The sequence below is a fragment of the Miscanthus floridulus genome, chromosome 2, assembly GCF_019320115.1.
Source record: "Miscanthus floridulus cultivar M001 chromosome 2, ASM1932011v1, whole genome shotgun sequence".
NCBI lineage: Eukaryota > Viridiplantae > Streptophyta > Magnoliopsida > Poales > Poaceae > Miscanthus > Miscanthus floridulus.
In genome coordinates this window covers 78,053,910-78,081,041 of record NC_089581.1, presented here as the reverse complement: position 1 = coordinate 78,081,041, position 27,132 = coordinate 78,053,910, and the positions used below count along the sequence as shown (strand labels likewise).

Here is a 27,132-nt window from a genome sequence, read left to right as displayed (position 1 = left end):
GAGTATATCGAAGGACCTGGAAGAACGGGGCCGTTTGAATGGAGATATGGAGTTTCTTCCCCCGATTATTCTCTTTCCATTTGCTAAGCGGTCCGTATTTCCAGAACATGTAGCCATGTAGTTAGTGATGTCAACCAATGGTCCAGCTGGCATATGGTGCCACTGGGTCTTGTCTTTAGCATTACTCACATTGTTGCCTTCAGATAAACATCTGGAGGGAGGCTTGGGGACCTTTGGAATTTCATTGATTGGACGATATTCCCTTCCCATATGAAACTGATTAGCACTTTTTTTAGTCAAAGGGGCGTCAGGTACAGCATATCCTATTGCTCTAGTTCCATGCGATAAGTTAGATACATCTCCTTTCGGAGAAATAGTTGATTTTGGTAGCTTCTCTGTAGCTGATGCCAAAGAGTGACCTATTGAATCATTTGGAGAAACCACTAAGTCTGAATCACCCAAAAGGCTTCTCGCACGTTGTAGTGCATCAGCAGAGATAGCCATTGATCGGCCACCTGCAGTGCTGAACCTGATGGAATGCTCACCAGCATCAGAGGTAGTACTTTTAGAAAATCCAAACTGCTGATGTCTATCCATATGTGTGGGGTTTTCTGTTGGATAAGTACCCTTATGAGTGCCACTAGAAATTGCACTTGTAGATGCAACATCAAGCCTGTGTTCTGGATTTCCCCGCTTAACAGTTATCTTCGTACCTAACTTATCACTCACATGTCCAAAAAATTGTGTTGAAAGGGTATTCTCCTCCAAGCCCAATAAGGTAGCAGCTCGAGAAACACCAGTTGAAGATACGTTTACTGTTCTTGCACGGCTTGTCTTGAGAGGTGGAACAAAGGCTGCAATTTTTTTGTCCGTCTTAACCAACTTGTAGTGCTCTGACAAAGAACAACTCAGATCAGCAATAAATAAAGGGAAAATGAAGATTAAATTTAAAGGTCAAGCATTCTCCATTACATCCTTGAGAAACAAGTATTTCTAGTTTCCTACTATTTAAGCAGCAGCAGCATTATGCCACATCAGCACCTGATTTAACAAGCCATTGTTCATGTCATGTTCTTGAAACTTGGTCATACATTTCAATTTGGTACGCTTCTGCACAGTATTCATTTATTTACACATAAGGCTGATGCAACTGTCTGAACAGTGAAGTGCACACTGCTCTAAATGAGCATGGTAAAGAATGATTAGTTTGCATAAACGAAGAAATAGATCATGCCAATGCAACACTGTTTTCTTTCTTTTATGGTAGTTAAAAAAAATGTGGTTAACTACTAGCAGTTTGTAAACTGTGTTTGATAGCTTCATATTCACAACTAAAAAGGAATAATAAAACCTCATATTTAATTAGACGATATCTTCACATAATGGTGGTGTGCCTTTTGAAAGTACTTTTATTCAATACAATCTAGTTTTATACTCCGTCTTACGTGATCGTGATAGGAACCGAGGTTCCTCCCCTGACCGAGCGTAGGTTGTAGCGGTGAGTGATCGGGGGTCGAGGCTTAAACCGCGATGGACCACGGCGGGGCGCCGTGATCTCGCGGATGGAGACTGGCGGCGTGCGTGAGGCAAGAGGAGAGGCGATTAGGGCACAGGATAATCTCCCGGCTCCCTAAAGGAAGCCGGAAACAATAATATGTTTCTGCTTAATTTCCTCAATAGAGTTTACAGGTATTTATATGTCTCTGAATAATAATAGAAAATAACTCTAATATTATGTAAAATATGATAAATATGGGCCTTGAGCCCCCTAACCCGCCGGCATCCTCTAGCCACTGCTGGGCCTTCGCCTGGAGTACTGGATGCCGGTCATAACATCTCTCCCCGCCTTCTCAAACAGCTCGTCCTCGAGCTGGAAGTCGGGGTAGAAGGAGCGGAACTCGTCGACGGACTCCCATGTCGCATCCTCTTCTGGAAAACCATGCCACTGGATAAGCACCTGCCAGGTGTCACGGCGCCGCTGGACACGTAGCGCCTTGGCCGGGGCAGGAGTGTAACGGCCGTCGAAGGTCGGCGCAAGGCTGGCCGGCGTTGCTGGAGGGTCACCGCGGTGGCGCTTGAGCAATCCCACGTGGAAGACATCATGAAGACGGGCACCCTCGGGCAGCTGTAGACGATATGCCACCGCTCCAAGACGCTCCAAGACGCGGAACGGCCCGGCATAGCGAGGACCGAGTTTGCCCTTGGCCCCTGGAGAGAGTGACTGGGCCGTGCGGTTGAGCAGCCGCAGCCACACCCAGTCGCCCACCTGGAACTCGACGTCGCGGTGGCCGGCATCATAATATTTTTTGGACAGCTGCTGAGCCTGCAAAAGACGTTGGCGCACCTCGGCGAGGATCTCATCACGGGACCGAAGAAGCGCATCCGCAGCCTCGGTCCGAGCTGTACCCGGCGTATAGGGCAGCAGCGGCGGAGGAGGGCGACCGTAGACGACCTCAAACGGTGTGGCGCGAAGAGCCGTGTGGAAGGAGGTGTTGTAGCAGTACTCCGCCCACGACAGCCAATCCACCCAAGCGCGGGGGCGATCCCCCGTCACACAACGGAGGTACATGGCGATGACCTTGTTCACCACTTCGGACTGGCCATCCGTTTGCGGATGGAAAGCTGTGCTCATGCGCAACTGGACGCCCGCCATCTTGAAGATGTCTCGCCAAACGTGCCCGGTGAACACGAGGGTCCCGGTCGCTGACGATGGACAGCGGAAACCCGTGAAGGCGAACGATGCCGTCGAAGAAGGCACGAGCGACGGACGTAGCAGTGTAGGGGTGGCCGAGCGCGATGAAGTGGGCGTACTTGGAGAAGCGATCCACCACCGTGAGGATGACCGACTTGCCCGCAACCTTGGGCAAGCCCTCGATGAAGTCCATCGAGATATCCGCCCACACTTGGGTGGGAACGTCGAGGGGCTGCAGCAAGCCCGCGGGATGAACCGTCTCCGTCTTATTGCGCTGGCACGTGGTGCAAGAACGCACCAGGTCCTGCACCAGCACACGATCACGGGGAATGTAGAAATCTGCACGGAGTCGGTGTAGCGTCTTCTGGGTGCCCTCATGGCCAGCTGAGTGAGCCAGGAGGAGCACTTGCTGGCGCAAGTCCCCATGGTCCGGCACGTAGACGCGGGATCCATGGAGCAGAAGGCCGTCAGAAAAGGCGCCATGGGGCCTCCAGCTCCCCCGCCTGGAACTGCGCCAGTAGGTGCTGGCCGTCAGGCGCGGCTGCTGTTGCCCGCCGGATGGCAGTCTAGAAGGTCGAAGGAGGGTCCCGACACGGGGAGGGCTGCTGCAGCCGCAGCCACCAGGACGGCTGCCCCCCCATCTTCGAAGTCCGCGACGAGAGAGAGCGTCTGCCACGATGTTCAAGCGGCCCGGACGGTACTCTACCGAGAAGTCGAAACCAAACAGCTTGCTGATCCATTGATGCTGCGGAACTGTAGACAAGCGTTGATCAAGCAAAAATTTCAAGCTGTAATGGTCAGTGCGAACCAAAAAGTGGCGCCCCCACAAATATGGACGCCAATGACGAACGGCCTGTACCAAGCCGATCAACTCCCGCTCGTAGGCCGCCAGTTTGATATGACGGGCCGCGAAGGGACGGCTGAAGTAGGCGAGAGGCCCGACGCCCTGGTGGAGGACGGCGCCGAACCCTGCGCCCGACGCGTCGCAGTCGACCACGAAGGGCTTAGTAAAGTCTGGCATCTGAAGAACAGGTCCTGTGGTCAAAGCGCGCTTGAGCGCCTCGAATGCCGCCGAAGCATCGTCGTCCCACACAAACGCGTCCCGCCGCAAGAGACGCGTGAGTGGGGCGGCGATGATACCGAAGTCCTGGATGAACTTCCGGTAGTAGCCCGCGAGGCCGAGGAAACCACGCAGGCCGCGGGCAGAGCGCAGGCAGGGGCCACGCAGCCACGGCGGCGACCTTGTCAGCGTCCATGGCGACGCTGCCCTCGGAGATCACGTGGCCCAGGTAGGCCACCGACGACGCGCCAAACGAGCACTTGGATCGTTTCAAGTGAAGGTGGTGTACCCGAAGCGCGTGGAGGACGATGTTGACATGCTGCAAGTGCTCGGCCCATGATGGACTATAAATTAATATATCATCAAAAAATACCAGCACAAACCGCCGTAGGTAAGGCCGAAGGACGTCAGTTCATCAGCGCCTGGAAGGTTGCCGGGGCATTGGAGAGCCCAAATGGCATCACCAAAAACTCGAAGTGGCCCTGATGGGTGCGGAAAGCCGTCTTGGCGATGTCCTCCGGGTGCATGCGCACCTGATGATAGCCGGAACGAAGGTCAAGCTTGGTGAAGAAACGAGCCCCATGGAGCTCATCCAGCAACTCGTCAACCACCGGAATCGGGAATTTGTCCTTGGAGGTCTTGGCGTTGAGGGAGCGGTAGTCGATGCAGAAGCGCCACGACTTGTCCGCCTTGCGCACCAGCAGGACGGGCGCGGAGAAACGGCGAAGTGCTCGGCCGAATGATCCCTTGGGCAAGCATCGCTGCACATTGGCGCTCGAGCTCGTCCTTCTGCAGCTGCGGGTATCGGTACGGCCGCACCGCCACTGGGGCCGTCCCGGGCAGCAGGTGGATGCGGTGGTCGTAGGGGCGCGCCGGAGGGAGCCCAGTAGGCTCGTCGAAGATGTCACCGTGCTGCGCCAACAGACGATCCAGGAGAGGTAGCCGCGGGTCAGTCGTGACCGCGGTCACCGCCTGCTGTGGGGTGGGCGTCTGAGGGCCGGGCACGCCCTGCCAGGTGACGCGGCGGCCCTCCCTCCAGAACGCCATGGTGAGGGTGTCGCAGTCCCACAACACGGGCCCCAACGTGCGAATGAAGTCGAAGCCGATGATGAAGTCGAAGGCGCCCAGGTTGAGGCCAACACACGTGATGGTGAAGTCCTCGTCGCCGATGCGGACGGGCACGTTCCGAGCAATGCCCTCGCACGCCACGTGCTCACCATTGGCGACCGTGACACGGAGGTGGTCACCACCAGCTGGAGACAGGCCCAAACGGCGCAGAACAGCCCCTTGGACAAAATTATGAGTGGAGCCGGTGTCGAGGAGGGCGAGGAAACTCTCGTCCTTGACGGTGACGGGGAGCAGCATGGCGTTGGGCGGGCGGATTCCTGCAACAGCATGGAGAGAAACGACGAGGGCGTTAGCAGCGTCTGCTGCATCGCCGGCCACTCCTTGGCCGGCCGGCTCGTCTGGAAAGGCGGCTGCGTCGGCGTCTGCAGCAGCCACCTCCCCGGCTTCCTCGTCGACGAAGTCCGTAGACTCGAGGTAAAACAGCCGGGGGCACACATGGCCGCGGACATAGGGCTCGTCGCAGTTGAAGCACAGCCCTTGACGGCGGCGCTCCAACTGTTCCGCCGGCGTGAGGCGACGGAACTGACGCACGGGAGGAGCGCCCTGCCCGCCCGCGGGACCAGCGCCCGGCTGAGCTGGAGCCCCCGCTGCTTGTGTCGGGGCACGCGGGGGCAGGCCGGGACGAGGTGGAGGCCGGGCACCCCGCGGGGGTGGCGCCGTGGGCATGGCCGCCGCCCGACGCTCGAAAGCCCGTGCCAAGTACATGGCCGTCTGGATGTCCTGGGGATCGCGCATCTCCACATCCACCCGAATGTACTCGAGAAGGCCGCCGACGAAGAGATCGGCCTTCTGTTTGGCAGAGACGCCACGTGCATGGCAGGACACCGCCTGAAAGCGGTCGGCGAACTCCTGGACAGTAGATTGGAACGACAAGCGCCCCAACTCCGCCAGCCGAGTACCGCGAACTGGCGGTCCGAAGCGTTGGCGGCACAGCTCGACGAAGCGCTCCCAAGAAGGCATGCCCTCATCCTGCTCGAGGGCGTAGTACCAGGTTTGCGCCAGGCCCCGGAGGTGGTACGACGCAATCCACGTTCTGTCGGAGGCCGGCCATCGTTGGCCCCGGAAGAATTGCTCGCAGTGGTTGAGCCAATTCAGGGGGTCTTCCGAGCCGTCGTAGGTTGCGAACTCGAGGCGATGCGTCTTGGGCGGCAAGCGGTCGAAACCGCCCCCCATGGCCTGCGGAGGGCGCTCGTAGGGGCCCTCCTGGTCGGCCCCAGGTGGCACGGCCGCGTAGGCAGCCACGGAGGCGCTGGTGTCGTGGAACAGCAGTCCCGTCCACGCCGCCGTACAGGGTCCCTGATGCATAGGGTTCCCCATGGGCGACCGTCGATGGAGCCTGAGGGATGGTGGTCCGAGGCGGCGCCGAGGAGTAGAGCGGCGCGGTCATGGAGTGGTGCGCCGCCGAGGATCCAAGGGCCCAAGCCGGAATCGGCGACGGCGAGTGCGGAAGTTGCAGCATATGGATCGGGACCTGGGATACCGCCGGCTGAACGGAGGTCGACGGCGACGGCATGGAGTCCGTAGGCATCCCGTAGGGGTAGGTGAGGAGCTGCACCGAGACGGATGAGGGCAACGGCAGCGGCGGAGGAGGATGCGACGGTTGCGGTGGTTGAACCACGTACTGGCCGCTCAGAAACGCCCTCATCATGTCCTGCAGCTCCTTCACGCCGTGGCTGAGATTGACGATGGAGGTCGTCACCTCCTCGGGCGTGAACACCCGCCGCGGCGCGACGGTGGTCGTCAAGGATTGGGAGGACGGCACCACCAGAACGCCCGACGTAGCAGGGGGCGCGGTGGAGTTGGTCGGCACCGGCGGAATCGCCGGCGATGGCGCGGCGGAGGAGGCAGCGGAGGTGTCCATGATCGGCAAGGTCTGTGATACCAAGCTGATAGGAACCGAGGTTCCTCCCCTGACCGAGCGTAGGTTGTAGCGGTGGGTGATCGGGGGTCGAGGCTTAAACCGCGATGGACCACGGCGGGGCGCCGTGATCTCGCGGGATGGAGACTGGCGGCGTGCGTGAGGCAAGAGGAGAGGCGATTAGGGCACAGGATAATCTCCCAGGCTCCCTAAAGGAAGCCGGAAACAATAATATGTTTCTACTTAATTTCCTCAATAGAGTTTACAGGTATTTATATGTCTCTGAATAATAATAGAAAATAACTCTAATATTATGTAAAATATGATAAATATGGGCCTTGAGCCCCCTAACCCGCCGGCATCCTCTAGCCACTGCTGGGCCTTCGCCTGGAGTACTGGATGCCGGTCATAACAGATCGCCTAGAGGTAGCACCAATTGAAACAAAGCTTGTCCAACATCGGTTAAAGTGGTTTGGCCATATCCAAAGGAGACCTCCAGAGGCACCAGTGCATTGTGTTGTCCTAAGCCAAGCTAATAATGTGAGAGGTAGAGGAAGACCGAAATTGACATGGAGGGAGGCAATAAAAAGATATTTAAAAGCTTGGGATATAGCTAGAGATCTATGTTTAAATAGGAGTACTTGGAAAGCAGCTATTGAAGTGCCTGAAACGTGACTTGGGGCTCTTGGTGGGTTTCAACTCTAGCCTACCCCAACTTACTTGGGACTGAAAGGCTAGGTGGTTATTGTTCTATTTCAGAATAAGTGCATTTAAACACTGACTACACAGCTATGGTTGCCACCAAAAGTGCCATTATTTTGTTAAATTGTACTCCCTGACCTCCATTCAAAAATACAAGACATATTTTGCTTTGGAGTAAGTCAAATTTTGGATGCTTTGACCAACACTTAATAAAAATCATAAGTATGCTTAGTGCAAAAAATCTACAACGATTCACATTTCAAAATGGTTTCACAATATATAGGTTTTATAGCGGTATGCAGCTCTCCTGCATCGTTCAAGGAAAAAATAAGTCATTTTGTGAGAAAATCTTGATCAAAATCTAACTTTGAAGACCAAGCAAAAAAAAACAGTAACTTTGAGGGATTTATGTAGAGCTACTGAAAATAAAGTAGCTTTCATGGACCCTGAAAAGTCGAAGTCATAAAGTAAACAGAGAATGGAGGTTACTGACTATGAAGTATCAGTTGTTGCATCAGCAAAATATCCACAGAATAAAGTTTCGTATGCATGCTATACAGTAAATAGCTCTGTTTAGTGTTTACATCACCTTCTTCCTTGAGAACGGCTCTTGCCTTTTGCACCGAACTTTCACTGACCAATACAGATTTTCCAGATCCAGTTTGAAACATTGGCAATGGACTTCCACAGTCTTCATATCCTTTCAGAAATAATGTTGTAAATAATATTTTACAACTTAATAAAAGAATCAAACATGTATCATGTATGATTTATTTTGTGAATCCTATACTAAAAAACTAAAATCAGCAGTGTATAAAATCCCTATAGTGTAATCCACTATTTCAAGGGATAGCTTTTGTTGCAAATTTGCCTTGCTCCATGGGGGTACTGGCCCTAGGTCTTGACCTATCGTTCTCAGGCGAAAACTGTTGTTTTCCAGAATGGAACTGAGAGCGAATAAGTCTCGGGAAATTGTGATAGATTGATATGGGTACAGGGAGTACATTATATAGGCAAGGATCAGGAAGAGTTTATAGAAACACCCAAGGGTTTATAGAAACACCCAATCAACGGTGATCCTTGCCTAACCAATAATCATCTACCATAATCCCTAGAGGCAGCCCAGCCAATAGGCTTGGGCGCCAGGCCCATGGCCAGCCCATAGGCGCCTATTCAACACGCCCCCGCAGTCGAATCCTCAGCCACTCTGCACGTTTAGACTGGACCTGAACTCCGTGAATACTGAAGAAGGTAGCCTTTTGGTGAAGATATCCGCATATTGTGAAGAAGTGGGAACATGCAGAACACGAAGATCACCAATGGCGACTCGCTCCCGGACGAAGTGAAGATCAATCTCAATGTGCTTGGTTCGCTGATGCTGTATCGGGTTGGAGGTCATGTAGACGGCACTGATGTTGTCGCAATACACCAATGTGGCGCGCCGGAGAGGGCCATGCAGCTCTAGAAGAAGCTGGCGCAGCCAGGTGGCCTCAGCAACTCCATTGGCCACCGCGCGATATTCGGCTTCAGCACTGGATCTTGACACCGTGTTCTGGCGCTTGAGAACCAGGAGACAAGATTTTCGCCAAAAAACACAGCATAGCCCGAGGTGGACTTGCGGGTGTCTGGACAACCAGCCCAATCAGCGTCGGTGTAGACGACAAGATCAGCCGAAGTAGACGGTCGCAGCAGGAGACCAAGGTGGAGAGTGCCTTGAACATAGCGCAGAATCCGCTTCAGAGCTGCAAGGTGAGGCTCACGAGGGTCGTGCATATGAAGACAGACTTGCTGCACAGCATATGCAATATCCGGCCGGGTGAACGTTAGGTACTGTAAGGCTCCAGCGAGGCTGCGAAAGTCTGAAGGGTCAGAGACAGGGGTGCCATCTGCTGGAGCAATCTTCGGATTGGTGTCAACTGGAGTGGAACACGGCTTACACTCTGCCATCCCGGCGCGATCAAGAATGTGCAGCATATATTGTCGCTGAGAAAGAAGAAGGCCATCACCACTGCGCTGAACATGCATACCAAGGAAGTAATGCAGTTCACCAAGGTCCTTCATAGCGAACTCCCGCTGAAGGGCTGAGATGATCTGCCGAAGAAGGCCGGTTGAGGAGGCTATGAGGACGATGTCATCAACATAGAGCAACAGGTAAGCTGTGTCTGATCCGCGCTGGTAAACGAAGAGTGAAGTGTCTGACTTGGCTTCAGCAAACCCAAGGGACAGCAAGTGTGTAGCCATGCGACTGTACCAAGCACGAGGGGCCTGCTTGAGGCCATATAGTGACTTCTTCAGGTGACAAACATAATCCAGATGAGCTGGATCTTCGAACCCAGACGGCTGCTGACAATAAACTGTCTCTGTCAGGTTGCCATGAAGAAAGGCGTTCTTCACATCAAGCTGGTGGATGGGCCAGCGGCGAGAGAGAGCCAGGGAGAGCACCGTGCGAACTGTAGCAGGCTTCACCACGGGACTGAATATCTCATCAAAGTCCACACCAGGCCGATGGGTAAAGCCGCGGAGAACCCAACGCGCCTTATGCCTTTCGAGGGAGCCATCAGACTGAAACTTGTGCTTGAAGATCCACTTGCCAGTGACGATGTTGGCCCAAGGGGGGCGAGGCACGAGATCCCAAGTGTGATTCTTCAGCAGGGCACTGTGTTCCTCTTCCATTGCAGCTCGCCACATGGGGTCGGCAAGAGCGCTACGGAATGTCTTCGGTATCGATGACATAGACATAGCGTGGTACGCAGCAGGCATTCGAAAACCGCTCTTCGAACGTGTGCCCATGGCGTGCTGGTTGGTCACAGGAGGGATAGCAACAGCCCCTTTGGGCAGTGGGAGCGGCGCGGCTGGTGCAGGTGCAGCCGGGGCGGCGGTGACAGGAGCAGTTGGAGCAGGCTGTGGTCGAGGCCGGCGCGTGTAGTGGTAGGCAAAGGCGCGGTCTGGACGAAGAGGCAGGAACCCGGGCAGGGGCCCGCGGGGTGCCTGAGGAGGTGACACCGGCGCTGTGGAGCCCGCGGTCGGTGCTAGAGACGGCGAGCTCACGCAAAGCGTTGGCGGGATGTACAGCTGGCGAGGTGGAGCGCCTCCAGTCGTGTTGGGCGTGTCCTGAGCCGCGCGTGGCGCGGGAGGGGTCCCTGGCGTTCACAGTGCAGGCGGGATGTAGAGCGCGGGCGCCGGAGGATCAGCAGTGTCTGCTGGAGGATCAGTAGCAGCCACCGGAGGCGTCGGGGGCGCCCCAGGCAGAGTCTCAGAGGGACCGGCAAGGGCGTTGTTGACGTCAGAGGTGCTGGATGGCGTTCCTGCAGACAAAAACTTATGCAACAGTCCAATAGGAGCGGGCACAACATCAGTAGCATCAAGAAACTCAAAGTCCGCCGGAATACTAGGACCATTGCGCTCAGCAAAGGGGAAGGTTGTTTCATCGAAGATGACGTGCCGGGAGATGATGACTCTATTGGTGGAGAGGTCAAGGCAGCGGTATCCTTTGTGGTGAGCGGAATAGCCTAGGAAGACGCACAAGGCAGACCTAGGAGCGAGTTTATGAGGAGCGGTGGCGGACAGGTTTGGATAACACTTGCAGCCAAAGACTCGTAGGTGATCATACGCCGGTGGCGTGCTGTACAGGGCAAGGTGGGGCGTGGAGAACTGTAGAGTCTTGGTGGGCAGTATGTTAAGCAGAAGGGTCGCTATGGAGAGGGCCTCCGCCCAGTAGGAGGGAGGCATAGACACCTGAAAAAGCAGTGAGCGAACGACATTATTGATGGAGCGAATAATGTGTTCGGCTTTACCATTTTGAGGCGAGGTGTAGGGGCAGGACATACGAAGATGGATGCCCTGGGTGAGGAAGAAGTGACGGGTGCTAGAGTTGTCAAACTCTTTCCCGTTGTCGCACTGGACAGCCTTGACGTGGGCGCCAAATTGGGTGGAGGCGTGGGCGATGAAGTGGGCAAACGTATTGTAAGTGTCAGATTTGAGTCGCAAAGGAAAAGTCCACAAGTAGTGAGTGCAATCATCAAGTATGACCAAATAGTATTTGTAACCAGAAACACTGACAACTGGAGATGTCCATAAGTCACAATGAATAAGATCAAACTTGCTAGATGCACGAGAGGTGGACGAAGGAAAGGGCAGACGAACATGACGCCCTAACTGACAAGCATGACATAGATCTGAACAGTCCTGAATGTGACAGGAAACACTAGAGGCAAGCTTCAACAACGCCTCATGACCGGGGTGACCGAGACGTCGATGCCACAGTGGGGAGGGAGCCTAAGCGACAAAGGAGTGTGCTGGAGGTAGGCGTAGTGGATATAGCGGCCCGGAGCTATTGCACCTGACGATCTCGGTCCGAGATGGAAGAACCTTCACAGAACAACCAGCAGGGTCAAACTCAACAGAACAGTTGTTGTCGATAGTGAATTGGCGCACAGAGATGAGATTCTTAATAAGTTGTGGCAACACAAGAACATTATTAAGACGTAAAGTAGGGGACAACTCTGTGGAGCCAGTGGCAGTAACAGGACTCGACGGCGAGCCAGGCATGCAGGGCAGTGGAGCCCTGGGCGGAGATGATCTCGGCAAGGTCGTCGGTGAGCGTGGCAACGATCCAGGACTTGACAACGCAGTCCATCCGATCCCAGTCAGGGGAGATCGGGGCCGGAGGTTCCTCGTGGACGTGGTCCTGAAGAGAGAACTTGCCGAGGATGAGCAAGAACTGATCGCACCAGTGGTTGAAGTTGTCGGAGTCGACGTCGAGGACGGTGGTGACATGGTTCCGGATGTTATTGATGGCGACGACCTGGGCGTGCAGTTGCAGCAGTGCCATGTCGTCATGAAGGAGCATGGCTGAGACGAGGTCAGGAGGAGACATGGAAGATGTGCTGGAGGAGGCGCCTCCAGGTGCACCGGGGGTAGCGGCGGCGGCGGCGGCTGCGCGCGCCAGGGCTTCGCTGGCTCGGGCAGCAGCCGCGTCACGATCTTTGACAGCGGCTGTAGCCTCCTCCTTGGCCTGGGCAGCGCGAGCCAGGGCGGCCTGGCGCTCCTTGTCGAGAAGTTGGGCGGCGGCGGCGGCGTCGTTCGCCTTCTCCTTGGCCTGGCGTGCCGCGATCTCTTCAACGGTAACATCCCCAGACCTGGGAGAGGGCGGGGGGGTGGGAGACATGGCGCTGCATGGCAGAGGCCGGCGCGCAAGGGTGTGCAGCGGAAGGGAAGACCTAAACCTAGGCGGTTGATACCATGAGAGCGAATAGGTCTCGGGAAATTGTGATAGATTGATATGGGTACAGGGAGTACATTATATAGGCAAGGATCAGGAAGGGTTTATAGAAACACCCAAGGGTTTATAGAAACACCCAATCAACGGTGATCCTTGCCTAATCAATAATCATCTACCATAATCCCTAGAGGCATCCCAGCCAATAGGCTTGGGCGCCAGACCCATGGCCAGCCCATAGGCGCCTATTCTAATAGGAACATTGGATTTTCACCAAAGCCAGATCCAATATCACTAATTACTGCTGTGCACACGAGACATCGGTATTTAGCAGTGCAATAGAAAAGCTATCTTTACCAACTGTGGAAACTAAGTGTCAGAAATCTTAATCTAGAACAAAAATTTACCTTGTTTTACAGCCTCTTTAGCCTCTAAGACAAATTGTGCCCTTTCCCTTGAGTTCTCAGTTGCTAAGATAGACTTCCCAATTCCAGTTTTAAATATTGAGGTGGCATAACCACCATTGAGATAAGCTTCATCTGAGCAGAAGAAACGTGTTTGTCACTTTGTCAGGAAAAAGAAAGACGTGAACAACAATTAAAAAATGGCAACATTTGATGCTTTGAGCATGATTTACCTTCCAATTCCTTTGCAATGTTCCTTGGCTCGAGAAAAGCACTTGCCCTTTTAATGGAACCCTTACTTACTGTGACTGACCTCCCTGACCCAGTCTGAAACAACGGCAATTGGCCACCATCATTGAAACATTTTTCTGCTGGAAAACAAAGATCATCAAGTGAGAAACATCTAGGATGTATTGATAGTGACATTTTTTGTACTGTAAATAAATTGAATAGATGGCACACAAGACTGGCACAAAAGGAGAAGTTTTCACAGTGAAATCAGGTAGAGGCATATATACCTCGCACTGAAGTATTTTCCTCTGGTGTAGAAGTCATGTCATTCATAATCAAACTGCTACTCATCAAAACGGATTTTGGGGTTTCAAATTGGAAAGGTGTGGCACAAACATTGGTATCTCCATTTCCTGAATCTCACAAAGGGAAATAAATTTGATGAATCTTGTGCAATAGATAAATAAGTAAATAATAAGCTTGAATGAGTGTTTTTACCACTTCTTTTAATATCATCCATTCTCCAAAACTGCACTTGCCTTTTCAATTGAACTCTGTTCCACAGCAACAGGCCTTCCAAGTCCTGTTTGCAAAATTGGGAGCTGGCAGCCAGTATCCCGTTGTCCTTCACACAAGAAGTAAACACTTATTATCATGATTGAATTTAGAAAACTGCAAAGAGCCAAAGACATAGACTAATCTTAGTATCTTACCAATAATTTCAGCATCTTCATCCATCAGCAGAGCCCTAGATCTCTCGACGGATCCTTTGCTGATCAAAACTGGTCTTCCAGAGCCAGTTTGAAATATCAGAGACTGATTGGGTCTACCTGGACCTTCCACACTTCCTAAAATAGAGGTATTGCATCATACAGCTAAGACTAAGAAGGTGCCCATTCTCAAGTAAATAGGTAAAAAGTTCATAGTTACTTAAACGGTACAAGAATCAATGTTACCTATTTTTATATTATTTTCTTCTAGCACATCATTAGCTTTCTGTACAGATGCCATACTGATTGATACAGCTCTACCTGAACCAGCTTGAGACACAGGAACATTCCATACCATCCACATCTCCTGTAATAGGACTCATGGATCACAAATAACGCATATCTAGAATCATTCGGCAAAATTCTCAAAACTTATGAATACTGGAATGGAATTAACCTTCATTTGCGATCATTTGACCCCCTAAAACAGTTCTCGCCTTCTCGATTGAGTTCTTGCTGACTAGGACCGATCTACCCATACCGGTATGGAACATTGGTTGCTTGGCACCAGCTAGATTCTCAACATTTTCTAGAAACAAGATATTTCATAATTAATGACATGTTTGGCTAGTACACAACATGCAAAAAAAAACAAAAAAACAACAACAACTACAGAGAGAACTAAATGTCATCACGAGTGAAATATGAAATCACTTCCTACCTTCTAGAACAGCTCTTGCCTTCTGAATTGAGTCCTTGCTGAGCAAGACTGCTTTACCAAATCCAGTTTGGAACATTGGGAAGAAGTTATCTTTATGCACACCACCTAAATTTTTCAAATTATAGTATGTCAATATGGCACCACAGAATTCCACCAAAATTATCAAAACTTGGACCCCTTATCTCTAGTTGCAAGATCCAATCTAATAGCCAGCACGGAGAAGGGAGAAACAAGGCTAACCTCCAAATGGAACATGTAAGTTTGCCCGTTCACCCTCCAGACCAGCATCACCTCCAAATGGTTGCTCTGCAATAGACAAGCCCATCAGCCCAATGTTGAGGCATAGACAAATAAACATAATAAACAGCGCTGATGCCAAGCTACCAAACATCCAACAATGCACAGCAATTCAACCAAACAACAATCAAGACTTACTTCTCTTCTTGTAATTGTTATTAGTAGCCTCGTCCACCTCCTCCCCAACCAACTCCCTGGCCCTCCTTACGGCTCTCTGGCTGACAGCCAGTGACCTCCCAGACCCGGTGGAGAACAGTCCAGCCGCATTGACACCCTGAGTCACTCCATTCATCCCATCGCCTTCAATCAGCTTGTCCCGCGCTGCGGGGTCCCACCAACGGAAACAAACAGCCAGCGGCCAGTTAGACACCACGCCACTAACGCAATCGCGGCAAGGGGCAGACAAGCACGCAGAGAGTCTGAGAGACGCAGTGCAGCAACGAGCGCAGCCACAAAGCCACACGCGGGTGCAGGGAGAGGAGGCGTCTACCTTGGAGAAGTAGGTCGGCCATGGAGGGGATGCGGCATCCGCCGGCGGTGTCCGGGCCTAGGGTTTCTGACGGCGGAGGAAAGGAGGTCAGGAATTAACAACCCATCCATGATTGAGATGAACGCGAATGCAGGGGTATACACGTTGATGGAGATCGAACCTCGGATTGGCGCATCGTCGGGCGGCGGCGGATGAGGAGGTGCGGGACGAAGCGGACCCGGCGGAGGTGGGTTTGGGGGCGCGTCGGAGACGGGGACCCAGACGATGCTGCCGTCGGGCCGGCCCCAGACCTGCCACTTCCTCGGCATGGTTCCTGGGCCGCGGCGCACAGGCGGGGCCTCCGCGGCGACGGAGACGAGGGAGAAGGGGAAATTGGAAATGGAGTGTGCAGTACTGCGGAGGCGGGGGAGGGAAATGAAAAAGAAAACTGGCATTATTTAGGCTGGTTCTACGTATACTCCTAAAATTTCGGTCACATTGAATATTTAGACATATGGCTGAAGTATTAAATATAGATTAATTATAAAACTAATTATATAATTTGTGACTAATTTATGAGATTAATCTTTTAAGCTTAATTAATTCATAATTTAAGAACGTAGTGCTACCGTAAACATATGCTAATGACAGATTAAATAGGCTTAAAAATAGTCTCGCAAATTAGCCTCCATCTATATAATTGGTTTTGTAATTAATCTATATTTAATGCTTTTTATTATCTAAACACTCGATGTGACATGAATTTTAGGAGGGACTAAATAACCAAACACCCCCGTACATATTTATCATCATTATGACGTGAGTGGTATAAAAAATACCATATCAATGACTTATGTGTCAGTGACATAGTATAAGATGTTATCTATAATAATGGTAAATATGTAAATATCTCGGAACAATGGAGCGGCGCGGGAGCGGAATTCCTTCTGCTGTAGGTGGGCCCAAGGGGCGTGGAGCAAGTCCGAGGCCTTGGATGGGCTGGGCCGCATGCCCAGCAGCCGCCCACCGCCTGAAATAGGAAGTCCAAAAAAAGTTGTTTTTTTTGTGATGAACTAGACTATCTTGTCTCCATTTTCTATAATCGTTTAAAAATTATTAATTCTTATTCCGATTAGAAGTAGCTTTGAAGGTGGTTTTGTTTTCTATATTTAATAATAAAGAGATAAAAATTTTGGTCATTTTTTCGTCTATTCATTTTTTTCGTCCACCTCTCCCTAACTACCAGTAGTCGAGAGTTTCTTTCGTCGAGACTTATATGACCCTAGATACTTAGGACAAATAGATCTCTCCAAGCTGTTCGAAGACTAACTAAAAGGATTAGACTGGAGTTAATCATAAAACTTATTTTAGAAGCCCTAGGTTAATTTACGAGGCGAATCTATTAAGTCTAATTAATCTATCATTAGCAAATATTTACTGTAATACCATATTCTCAAATCATGGACAAATTAGACTTAATAGATTCATCTCACAAATTAACCTTCATCTGTGTAATTAGTTTTATAATTAGTCTATGTTAATACTCTTAATTCGTACAAAAAAATTAGTTTTATAATTAGTCTATATTTAATATTCCTAATTCGTATAAAAAATTTAATGTAATAGGCCTAAACTTTAGCCTACACGAAACATAGTGAGCTCCAGTGGTACATTGTCGCTGTGGTTGTGCTGGTCCACAACTCTGCTCATAAAGGATATCGCCAGCAGTACCCTTTAATAAAGTCTTTTACTTCTAGAAGTGAGTAGGGTTGTAGGGGCTTCACCTGTCTTCTAGGGCTACTATGTCTTCAACTTTAACTACAACGGTGTAACACCCTAGTGTTAAGTATGCATTTGGCACTTCCATTTTATGAGCATAAGCATCATCCAAGCATTCATGAGTATGAGCATATGAAATTTCATCTTATTCTTTACATATTATCACATGTAATGTTGATTATATACATGCATATGCTAGTGATCATGTGTGACCAATGCAAGAGATGGTTGTGAGATCACAAAAACACCTTAGACATATCTAGGATGGCAAATGGAACAATGTTTGTATTCATGATATGGGCCAATTTTGCTTCTAAGTCCTAGTTTACTCAAAATGTTATTTTTCATGATGCTAGTTTGACCAAAGTTGAACAGTAGCTTAGAGTTTTTGCATGGTAGTGCACCCTTAATAAAAGTTATAGCTTATCTTATGTGAAACAAACTTTATTTAAGGGTTATGAGTTAATTCAATGCCTAACGTAGTCAAATAGGGCCCACAAGAATCAACAAAATGTTGTTTTGAGACTCAAAATTTTCTAAGTCTAAACCTGATTTCAGTTTCAATGTGACCTACTTTGGAGCTTTGCATTTTGAAAACCATGATGAATTAGATGTTACTCCCTAAAGCAAAGTTGGAGATCTCACATAGCTCTACAATTTCTATTAATGGACTTTTCGCTAACTCGGATTGAATTAGGAGATATAGTGGTGCAAAGTTGCACTATCAGTCGACCTGACGGCCGATTTGAATCGACAGGCCGAGCACATCGTGGCTGACCGCTGCTAGGCTGCTCGTGCCACGTGGCGGTCGCTCGTCGGTGTCGGCCCAGTCGATCTGGCCAACTAAGGGAGAAGAGGGAGGCGACACTGCTACTCTCTCCTATTCCCACTCTCTCGCCCTACCTCTCTCGCTCTTGCCCCCGCCAGAGCCGAGCCGCGCCACCATCGTCACCACTGCACCGCCGCCGCGCTCGCTCGCTGCCCAAGTAGTAGCACCACCCAATCCACCTCGCCCACAGCTCCGTCGTGAGCCGCTCCACCTTCCCAACCCACCAGTGCCACCATCCGAGCCAAGGTAAAATCGCATTGTGCATCGCTGTCGCTGCCATGGCCACGGAGCACCGTTGAGCTCTGAACTCGTCGTGGCCAGCCTTATCCACTGCTCCTCCTACCTTCTTCTTCCTTGGTCCATCATCGCCTTAGGTCATAAATGCTCATGTCATCGTTTATTTAACCGCTTCCACCACCACCGCGTGGGAATGCATGCACCGAGCACGCCCACCATGGCCGTGAGCTCAAGCTTGTCGTGGCCGGCCCTCGCTAGATCTCGTCTTTCCCCTCATGTGTTTGTTTCTGTACTACCGTGCCCCGTAGCACCTTCTCCTATGATGGAGACCCATCACCAACCACCATCTCGTCAGAACGACAAGCGCCACCACGTGTGCTGTGCGCCGCCGTGTTGCCATGCATGTGGCCGGAGCTCACCGCCGCTTCACCGTGGCTTGATCCGCACCATAGAGCTCCACTAGGGTCTATAGAAGCTGTAGCCGCGCTTGTCTGGCCATGCCATTGCCAAAGACGGTGAGTCCACCACCATGCACCGCCACCGAGGTGCCATGCTCGTCGGTGAGGTTGCTCTGGTGATGCGTCGAGCCAACTAAGGGTACCCCTCGATGCGGCTTGACAAGGTGAGTGTAGTGGTGGAGACCTCGCCGCTGGTGATCTCGCCCCCGACGAGACAAAGCCAGTCAAACGCCATGCTCTACTCCTATGTTGCTGACGTGTGGGACCCATTGACCACAAGGCCCAGCTGTCGGCGCCTCTAGGTGCACTGGACTAGGTGCACCTAGCTACTGGGCCTGATTTGAAATTTTATTTTTTATTTATTTTCATAGATTTGAATATAAACTTCAAAAATTTATATCTTGAGTTAGGAGTGTCCAATTTTGTTGAACTAAATTTTGTTGGATTCATCATGAAGTGTACTATTTGATAAAAATATGAAACCTACTATTTGGGATATTTTTCTAGGAGAATTAAATTGAGCTAGATAAGTGCTTTTGAATTTGTTTCTATCTTGTAAAATGCATAACTTGAGCTAGAGAAGTGCAAAAATTGTGATTCCAATTTTGCTGGGCTTGTGTTGACATGCTCTAGCTAGTAAAAATACTAAACCTACAAAAGACATACTTGAAATATGGTCTTTCTATTTAACCTTGATTATTTGCTAGTTTCTAATGAAAATAAATGGGGTAAAAATATATAACATATGATCATGTAAATTTTTACACAATGTTCTTATGCTAGGATGAAAGTAAGAAAAATATTAAATCTGTTGTTTGACACTTTTCACTAGGCTAAACTATTTTTGCTAAAATAAGCCTATGCAACTTGTCATTTTTATATAGGTTGCTATACTTATACAAATGACATGAAATTTGTACAGTAGACTATTGGGTTCATATGTAACCTACTATAATTTTTTTAGAATTTATTGAGCATTGGAAGTATTTATCCTTTAAATCACCCTATTATATAAGGAAATTAATAAATGCACAAAAGTAAATTATTGGGGTTTTACCATGATGTTTTCTATGGTGCTTTGTGATGCATATGATGTGTTGCTATTAGTCGTTGTGCTTGGAATTAATTGGTTATAGACATCTAGTTAATTATTGTTTTATAATTCAACTAGATGGATGCATGAGTAGTTTCTATTGTGTCAACAAATTCATGATGATAATGATTTTTTCTATGAAACTTGTTAATAACAAAGTTGTAGGTAACTTACTTATATTGCTTATCCTAAAATTTCATGGCCATAGGCCTAATGGTTTAAGAGTTATAGCTGTTAGAATTATGCTGTCAGATTTGCTTGTCCTCTGGACAAATCTAAAATATTGAATTGTTTAACCTAGATAGCTACAGAATCACCTTAAGATTATTAAAATAAAGTTGTAGACAATTTTATAAGCTTTCCATAAAGTCCAAGATTATATTGTTTGGATGTATATAACTCCAGTTATGGTCAAAAAAAGGTTATTGTCTTGCAGTCCAGAAAATATTTAAATAGGTGTTTGTTTAATTACTAGAGAGGAGATATGCACCTACTCAGTAAAAGAAAGTTAATCTTGTTATCACCCTAATACCTTGTTGTTAAGGACATTTATATTTATGCATAATATCATATCATCCATATCATTACCTATGCATTCTAGTATCTTATTTTGCACTCATGCATATAAGATCGCTAGTTGGAATCACACTCTTGAAGTTTGAGGCAGAGGGGGAGGAGAATCAGGAGGCACCACAGCAGGTAGCCCCTGAAAACAAGGGGCAGGCTCTTAAGGAATTACCAGAGTGCCTCGATCATAGGCCTACCTCCTTTCTAAAAGACAAGCTCTAGAGCATTCTAAGCATCCTATGTTTTTACAAATATCACTTGACTTCTTTATATTTGATGTATTAGGTTATAAGAGTTGGTTGGAAACACTTGGTGCATAGAACTACCTTGTTCAAAAATATACCTTGAACCCTATATAGATACAGAATCAAACATATGCTTAGTCATGCTTAGACCAGTAGAAGTCAGGTGATTTCCTATCACCTATAAGATATAGGTAGATACTAGAGCATGGTTGGCTATATATTTCTATCGTGGAAAATAACCATAGGGTGTTATTAAGTGGAGACTGGGTGGGAACTTATATGCAATGGTGTTGGGTTGGCTATGTTGTTCCCATCCGTGTCTATTAAGGACCATACCATTGTTGACAATTCTGTCGAGATTGAACGCATGTCTCTCACTTAGCTGGCCAGATAACTCGTTCTAACCATGAAGCCAAGTAGCTCAACTTAGGCTAAGCCTCATTTTGTAAGAGTGCATACACTAGAGGTAGTAAGGATGTGTGGGGAGCCAAACATGATCCTAAGGGCAGGGTAGGCCTGAACGTCCTAGCAGCTGGTTGTCTCTGATTGTGCGACGCTGATCGAACCCACGAAATGTGGACCTAAGTTGTACCAAAGGTGACCTAATGCTACCATGGCTAATAGACCTGGGTTTGTGTTAGGAATACTGCTATGCTAGTTGCAACCGATTCGAATCATCGTCTCTCCTTGATAGTGAGAAACTTGACTAGCTCCAACATCGTAGTAATTGGATTATGGAATATGATGGTTATGATGAATAGGCGTAGCTCATATTCATTCATCCAGTTCTTCCATCCATCATGAATGAGCTATGTCTTCTTTGCACAATGTTATTAGAGTTCATCATGTGCCTAGCTTCATCTCTGATTTGAATTCATCTCATGACTTATTAGTATTGATGTGAGAGTTTCCTATAGCGGTTAGTCCACAAAATATCTAGTGCCTACTAAAGCATACTATTGACTCAAAAATCAACCTAGACACCACGTCTAATTTGATTTAGGAAGGCATTTTAACCTAAGCACCATGCTTAATTTAAAAGCCTTTAGAAGTAAAATCAGCACACCTTTTGGTTCAAGAATAAAACTATACATTGTGTCTAATTTAATTCAGGAAAATAGTTTAAACTAAGCACCATGCTTAATTTAGAAGATGTAAGATCATACTCCAAACCTTAAGCATACTATAGTAAACAAAGGTAGCATGAAAGCATTATAGAGATTTATTAAAATATTGATGAAAGAGAATGATTGTTATTTAGCAAATTGAGCATGGCTTAATGATAGAGACAACCAAGATGAATTAGCAACATGGCATAAGATTTTTCAGAGAAGTTCATCCCCCACACTTGAATTTTACAAGGCAAAATTAAGGTTGGATGGATGTGATTAAATGTTGCATGATGATTGGTTGGACATACCTTGAGTCATCACCGTTCATCCTTTGTGCTTCAAACCTAGAATGGTTAGTGACAATAATATCCGAAGGAATATTTTTACAATTATATTTCTATTCTCATTTGACAAGGGTATCACAACAGAAAGTGAAACTCATATTATCTTCTGAAAGTGCTTATTTTAGGACAGAAGCTCATCCTTGGGAAACCTTTGAATTACGTTTTGAATTGGTGAAGTGGTTTCCCCTCCAACACCACCCTTTGGGTGCCTATCTCAAGATTCATGCCAATGAGATTTACAATATTTATGATAAACATATGAATCTATAACCAACCTTTCAAAGTCTTTATGAACAAAAAGTATGAGGGGTTTAAAGATCTCATGTGTGGCAATGTTGGAAAGACCGATTGATTTAGGAGATTTCTCATATGAGCATGGATTTGATGAGGTATTTATGAAATAACTTCCATGCTCGTCGATGTCATCTTTCTTTTTCAAGCTCTTGGGGTGTTTCTTCATGAATGTCTAAAGGCGGAAATGTTGTCTCCATCATTCCATTCCTATGACATTCATTGGACGTTTTATTATCTAAGATTTCCCATGGATTGGTGGCTCTCGAGTTGATCTCGTCTAAGGCCTCCTCCAAACTTAGATGAGTCTTGTTTATTAAAGAGATTGATTTAAGCTCACTATTTGGATCTAAGCTAAGTTTGGATTCTACCCATAAGGCTTCATCCTTGTCCATCCATTTTTTAGCAATGACATATAAGTTCTTAATACATTCCAGCCATTATCATTGCTCTTCTTGGTCATCCTTGTGGCCTTCATGACTCCTATACTTTAGGTGTCTTGGTGGATTTCTAGGATCATCATGAGTTTTAGGAGAAAGAGCATAAGAGGAATCATCAGGGTCAAGGATGGGTTTGAATGAGACATCTAATGTGGGCATATAAGGGGAGAAGATAGGAATTGCTTGTAAATGACTTGGCTCTCCTTCTATGGGTTCACTAGACATGCCATCCTTGAATTCTTCCCAATGTCCTACATGGGAATAGGGATGCTTTCTAAGAGATCCCTTCTTGAGAGGAATTGAATTATATTCGCTCGAAGGTCTCTTGTGGAACTAGAAGTTTAAGCTTTTTCCAAAATCATCAAAAAGATCATCCTCACAAGAAATTTCAAAAGGTTGAATTTCTTCTTCCTTTGGAGGATTTGGATTTTCGGGTATAGATGGTTCGAGATTGATAGCTAAACCTTGGGATTAAAGTGGTTGTGATTTGGCTATCAAAACTTTCTCTTCTAGTTTGGAACATGATTCATTCTCTTCCTCGAAGAGTTTATTATGATTGCTAGTGCAGGGAGTTTTTCCAATAATCTTATCAAGCATAGACCTTGCTTCACTAGCAGACAGATGAAGGAAAGCTCCTCTAGAGGCTGCATCAAGGGATTCCATGGAATCCTTGCTAAGACCCATGTAAAAATATTGAAAGAACATTGGGTCTAGAATAGCAAGGTCCGGGCCAATGATGATGAGGTCATTAAAACGATCCCATGATGTGCCAAAAGATTCTTCTTTTAGTTGTCTAAAATTTAGAACCTCTTTTCAAAGGCTAACCACTTTAGAGCTAGGAAAGAAACATAAACAATATTTAGATCATAGTGTTTCCCAATCTCCTTGCAAACTTCATATGGTTTGATTGTACCGAGAACAAAAACAACTTTCATCTTAAGGTTTCGTTAGACATGTCAGCGATACACAAGCATGCACATGTCTGTTCAAACTCTTGTAGGTGTGAGTATGGGTTTTTGTTGCCTTCTCCCGAGAAGGATTGATCCTGAATTAGTTTTATAAAATATGGGCGTAGCTCATAACTAGGTGTAAGGATATGCTCTACATATTTTGGTGGCTCTAAGCACATGCTCATAGGTGCAGCGTATAGATAGATAGGAGTGGAATCCATGATAAAAAGGAAAAGAATAAAAGAAAGAAGTTAAAAGATAAGAGATTAAGTTACGCTCGTAGTTAATTCAACAACTATTTCCCTGACAACGGCGCTAGAAACTTGTTGGTATATTTAACGCACACAGATAAATCCACAAGTGCATGGATACCGCTATAACTTTCATCCAAAAGTATTCCAAGTATCATATCCATTGGAAAACATGTGAGACTAACTATAATCTAACTTAACTAGGGGTAGCAACAAGGTTAAGATTAATAAGAGCGTAGAGAGGAAAACTAAGATTCTCTAGTTCTAACTTAGGTAAGCTATGTCTTCTACTATTCAACTAGGGACATTACTTAAGGAAAGACACCAACAGAGGATGCTTCCCATAGTAACCATGTCCTACTTGCCCTACAAATGAGAGGTGGACTATAGAGGATTCAATGAGGCTATAGGAGTCACCCTCGTGAGCTACCACCGATCCAGAATACAGGATGCATCCACAAGTAACCAGAGTCTAAGCACCACGCTTACACTACAATTACTACTTTACTCTTCCTAGATAAAGAATAAAGCACTCAAACAAGTTGTGAACCTGATGAATAATATAAACAAGAAGCTTACTTGAATTAGAAGTTGATTACTAGAGAAATCTCAGAGGCAAGCTCAGATAGAACTTAGATCTGCCAAGGTACAAGCCATATAGAGAGCACCGATAGGATATCATCTCCTCCAAACTCTTCCCTCACTTTCCATCTCACTATTATTTACAAGACTAGATCCTATGGAGGACTAATCTTCTCTTGATAGCTGGCTCTAATCCTGAAGATATGAATTAGGGCTTCAGGAATCTGCTGAGGGAGAGGGGTAGGGGATGATATATATAGGCCAAAGCATTAATCCTGATCCCTCAGATCAAACTGACTTGAATAAATAGTGAAGATTAGATCTTAATGGCAGTGGGAAACTAACTTTCAAAGCAGAGGCTGACTGGTGAGGCCCATAGGCCAGCGGCCATGTTGTAACACCTCAGGGTGTTTTAAATACTAAAACATGCCATGTCATCATATGCATTGCAAAGCATTTGATCTTAGTGAAAATTTTTATGTGCATTCACTAAAACAAGTTTACCTTTATGTTATATGTGTTGACTTGTATAGCTTGAATTGAGTTAAAAATCTTTGTAGTGAGTTGAATTTCCGAAAACCCTGTTTTTCAGTATTTAAATCCTACCCTAAAAACCCATTTCAAAATCTAAGCACATTTTGGGGTTGAGCCTAAAAGCAAAAGTGTAGAGCTTGTCGAGTTGTACAAAGTTGGTTTTTGGAGTTTTCAAAGTTGTTTTATAAAATTTGAAGTAATTTGAAAAGGCGTAATTCTTTAAATGTCCCCTTTTTGAATTCAAATTTTCATTTCAAAATGTAGACCGAATTAGGGGGTGGTTATAAAAGCAAAGTTGTAGAACTTTGAATTTTGAACAACTTTTATTTTTGGAGATTTTTGAGTTGTTACATAAATTTGGGAGTAATTTGGTTTTTAAATCGAATGACAATTTTGTAAATAAGATGAACAGTACCAGCGGGCAGCTGTCACCGCCGACGATCTTCTTTCTGCTTCCAGGCCGGGTCGTGGCCATCTTTGACGTCGCAGCTGGTGTGGAGAAGGCTACATTGTGGCTTCCTCTTGCTTCCTGGCCATCGTTTATAGCCCAGGAGTCGTCGTCGTTCTTCTTTTCTCGTCCTCTATTTTCTAGTCGCCGCCATAGCTCCGTCAAGCTCTCGCCATCGATCTAGCACTTGTACCAGTCTCAGCAAAGCAGCTACATAGCTTCGCTAGTTCCTTACGCACCCAGCCAGCTAGCTCTGGTCACCTGACTTCACCGGGAACCATCGCTCGTCACGTTTCTTCTTCGTGGCCGGCAGCATCACCGTCGGGTGCGCTTCACCGTGGCCGTGGCTCTCTGGTGAGCCGCTGCTCTTGTGAAGCCTTGTTTTAGTTTTTCCTTGATGTCGTACTGCTTTGTGCCTAGTTGATTGGTCCTTTTGTTCATCACAGTCACTGGAGCATCACCATCATCATCACTTGCTCCGCCGTGGGTGCTGTGCACGTCGAACCGCTTCACAGTTGCTCCTCCGGTCTTGCTCTCTGCTCAGTCGTGTTCGGGGTGAGCTACTAAACCTTCCCATACTATTTGTTTAAGCTCTACTAGTCTCTTGTCACCGGCGTAGCGCAGCAGCGCCACCGTATCCGCCATGGCCGTCGGCAAGCTTGTGCACCGCTGTAATTAGTCTCAATAGTACACTCAATCGATGCGGGGTGATGAGGGGAGTGTGTTGGTACTCTCGCTGTCGCCATTGATCCCACCGGCGGCGACAAATCGCCGGTTAGCACCGTTTTCACCGTAGTCAGCACGGAGGTCGGGGATGACAGGTGGGGTCAGGGTGTCAGTGACTCAGTGCTGAAAATGGATTTGTCTATTTTTCAGATTTGAATGAATAGTGATAGTTTTTGTTATTTTCGTGTAGAATTAATTACAGCTCCAAAAATTATGAAAATGTTTGTGTGACCTCTTTGTGATGTATATTATTTAGGAAAAATATGAACTAGTTGATTTTCAGTACTTTTTGAATGTGATAAAAATTGCTCAATTAATTAATAAATAAGTTTCCAAGATTTTTCTAGGCTTAAATAATTATCCAAAAATTATGAAAATTGTTTTGCCACTTAGTTATCATGTGATGAACCTTTACAAAAATTTTGAGCTCAATTGGAACAAGTTGATTTATTTCATAATTTTTAATTAAAGCATTAATTCATAAAAGCAAATAGTGACCTTTAATGATTTAGGTTTTGTTTGAAATTTTGGATTGAGTGATGACCTTGGGTCATTAGTTGGTAATGATCCTTAGCAATTGAAATAAGTGTTATGAAAAAGGTTTAGTTAGTCTTGACTTGTAACTATACCGCGAAGGAAAGTTGTATTCGAGTTTTTAACTTTCGCATCCATCATCAAGCATCATGTTTTCTATCCCGCATCATGTTAAACATAGCATTGTTACTACGTATAGTGAACGAAGGTGAGCATGTGGTA

At 47.3% G+C, this 27,132-nt stretch overlaps 3 protein-coding genes across 12 annotated transcripts in view; all 3 read right to left on the bottom strand.

Annotated features, from left to right (window-relative positions):
• LOC136526335 (protein BREAST CANCER SUSCEPTIBILITY 2 homolog A-like) overlaps positions 1-14,400 on the bottom strand; it is a 48,016-nt gene extending 33,616 nt beyond the window's left edge. For 6 of the 10 annotated variants that reach the window (XM_066519035.1, XM_066519038.1, XM_066519060.1 and 3 more), the window contains exons 1-8: positions 14,250-14,400; positions 14,007-14,141; positions 13,792-13,918; positions 13,581-13,706; positions 13,296-13,433; positions 13,066-13,197; positions 8,030-8,140; positions 17-893 (exon numbers count right to left, since the gene is read on the bottom strand). In XM_066519035.1, coding sequence (XP_066375132.1) covers positions 17-893; positions 8,030-8,140; positions 13,066-13,197; positions 13,296-13,433; positions 13,581-13,706; positions 13,792-13,918; positions 14,007-14,027 — 1,532 coding nt within the window. In that variant the 5' untranslated portion in view covers positions 14,028-14,141; positions 14,250-14,400. Of the gene's footprint in view, positions 1-16; positions 894-8,029; positions 8,141-13,065; positions 13,223-13,295; positions 13,434-13,580; positions 13,707-13,791; positions 13,919-14,006; positions 14,142-14,249 lie in introns of those variants that run through there. The other 4 variants (XM_066519048.1, XM_066519044.1, XM_066519056.1 and 1 more) reach the window with 4 other exon arrangements.
• On the bottom strand, positions 4,353-6,198 carry LOC136526396 (uncharacterized). Its single transcript, XM_066519074.1, has one exon. It carries the CDS (start codon positions 6,195-6,197, stop codon positions 4,356-4,358), a length of 1,842 nt encoding a protein of 613 aa, XP_066375171.1. The 5' UTR covers position 6,198; the 3' UTR covers positions 4,353-4,355.
• A 40-nt stretch (positions 14,401-14,440) lies between the features above and the next one.
• On the bottom strand, positions 14,441-15,945 carry LOC136536742 (protein BREAST CANCER SUSCEPTIBILITY 2 homolog A-like). The gene is made up of 6 exons (XM_066528932.1): positions 15,672-15,945; positions 15,512-15,577; positions 15,160-15,342; positions 14,965-15,030; positions 14,725-14,829; positions 14,441-14,592 (listed from the first exon to the last, which is right to left on the bottom strand). The coding sequence occupies exons 1-6, from the start codon at positions 15,943-15,945 to the stop codon at positions 14,456-14,458; spliced, it is 831 nt and encodes a 276-aa protein (XP_066385029.1). The 3' UTR covers positions 14,441-14,455.
• Positions 15,946-27,132: the final 11,187 nt, after the last annotated feature.

What these genes read in the sequence shown, in the direction of transcription:
- LOC136526396 (XM_066519074.1), bottom strand. Translation starts at nt 6,197, where the DNA reads ATGGGGAACCCTATGCATCAGGGACCCTGTACGGCGGCGTGGACGGGA.
- LOC136536742 (XM_066528932.1), bottom strand. Translation starts at nt 15,945, where the DNA reads ATGCCAGTTTTCTTTTTCATTTCCCTCCCCCGCCTCCGCAGTACTGCA. An exon ending in GGCCGACCTACTTCTCCAAG is followed by an intron (nt 15,343 to 15,511) that starts GTAGACGCCTCC and finishes GGGACCCCGCAG; the next exon opens with CGCGGGACAAGCTGATTGAA. An exon ending in GGCAAGAGCTGTTCTAGAAG is followed by an intron (nt 14,593 to 14,724) that starts GTAGGAAGTGAT and finishes TCTTGTTTCTAG; the next exon opens with AAAATGTTGAGAATCTAGCT.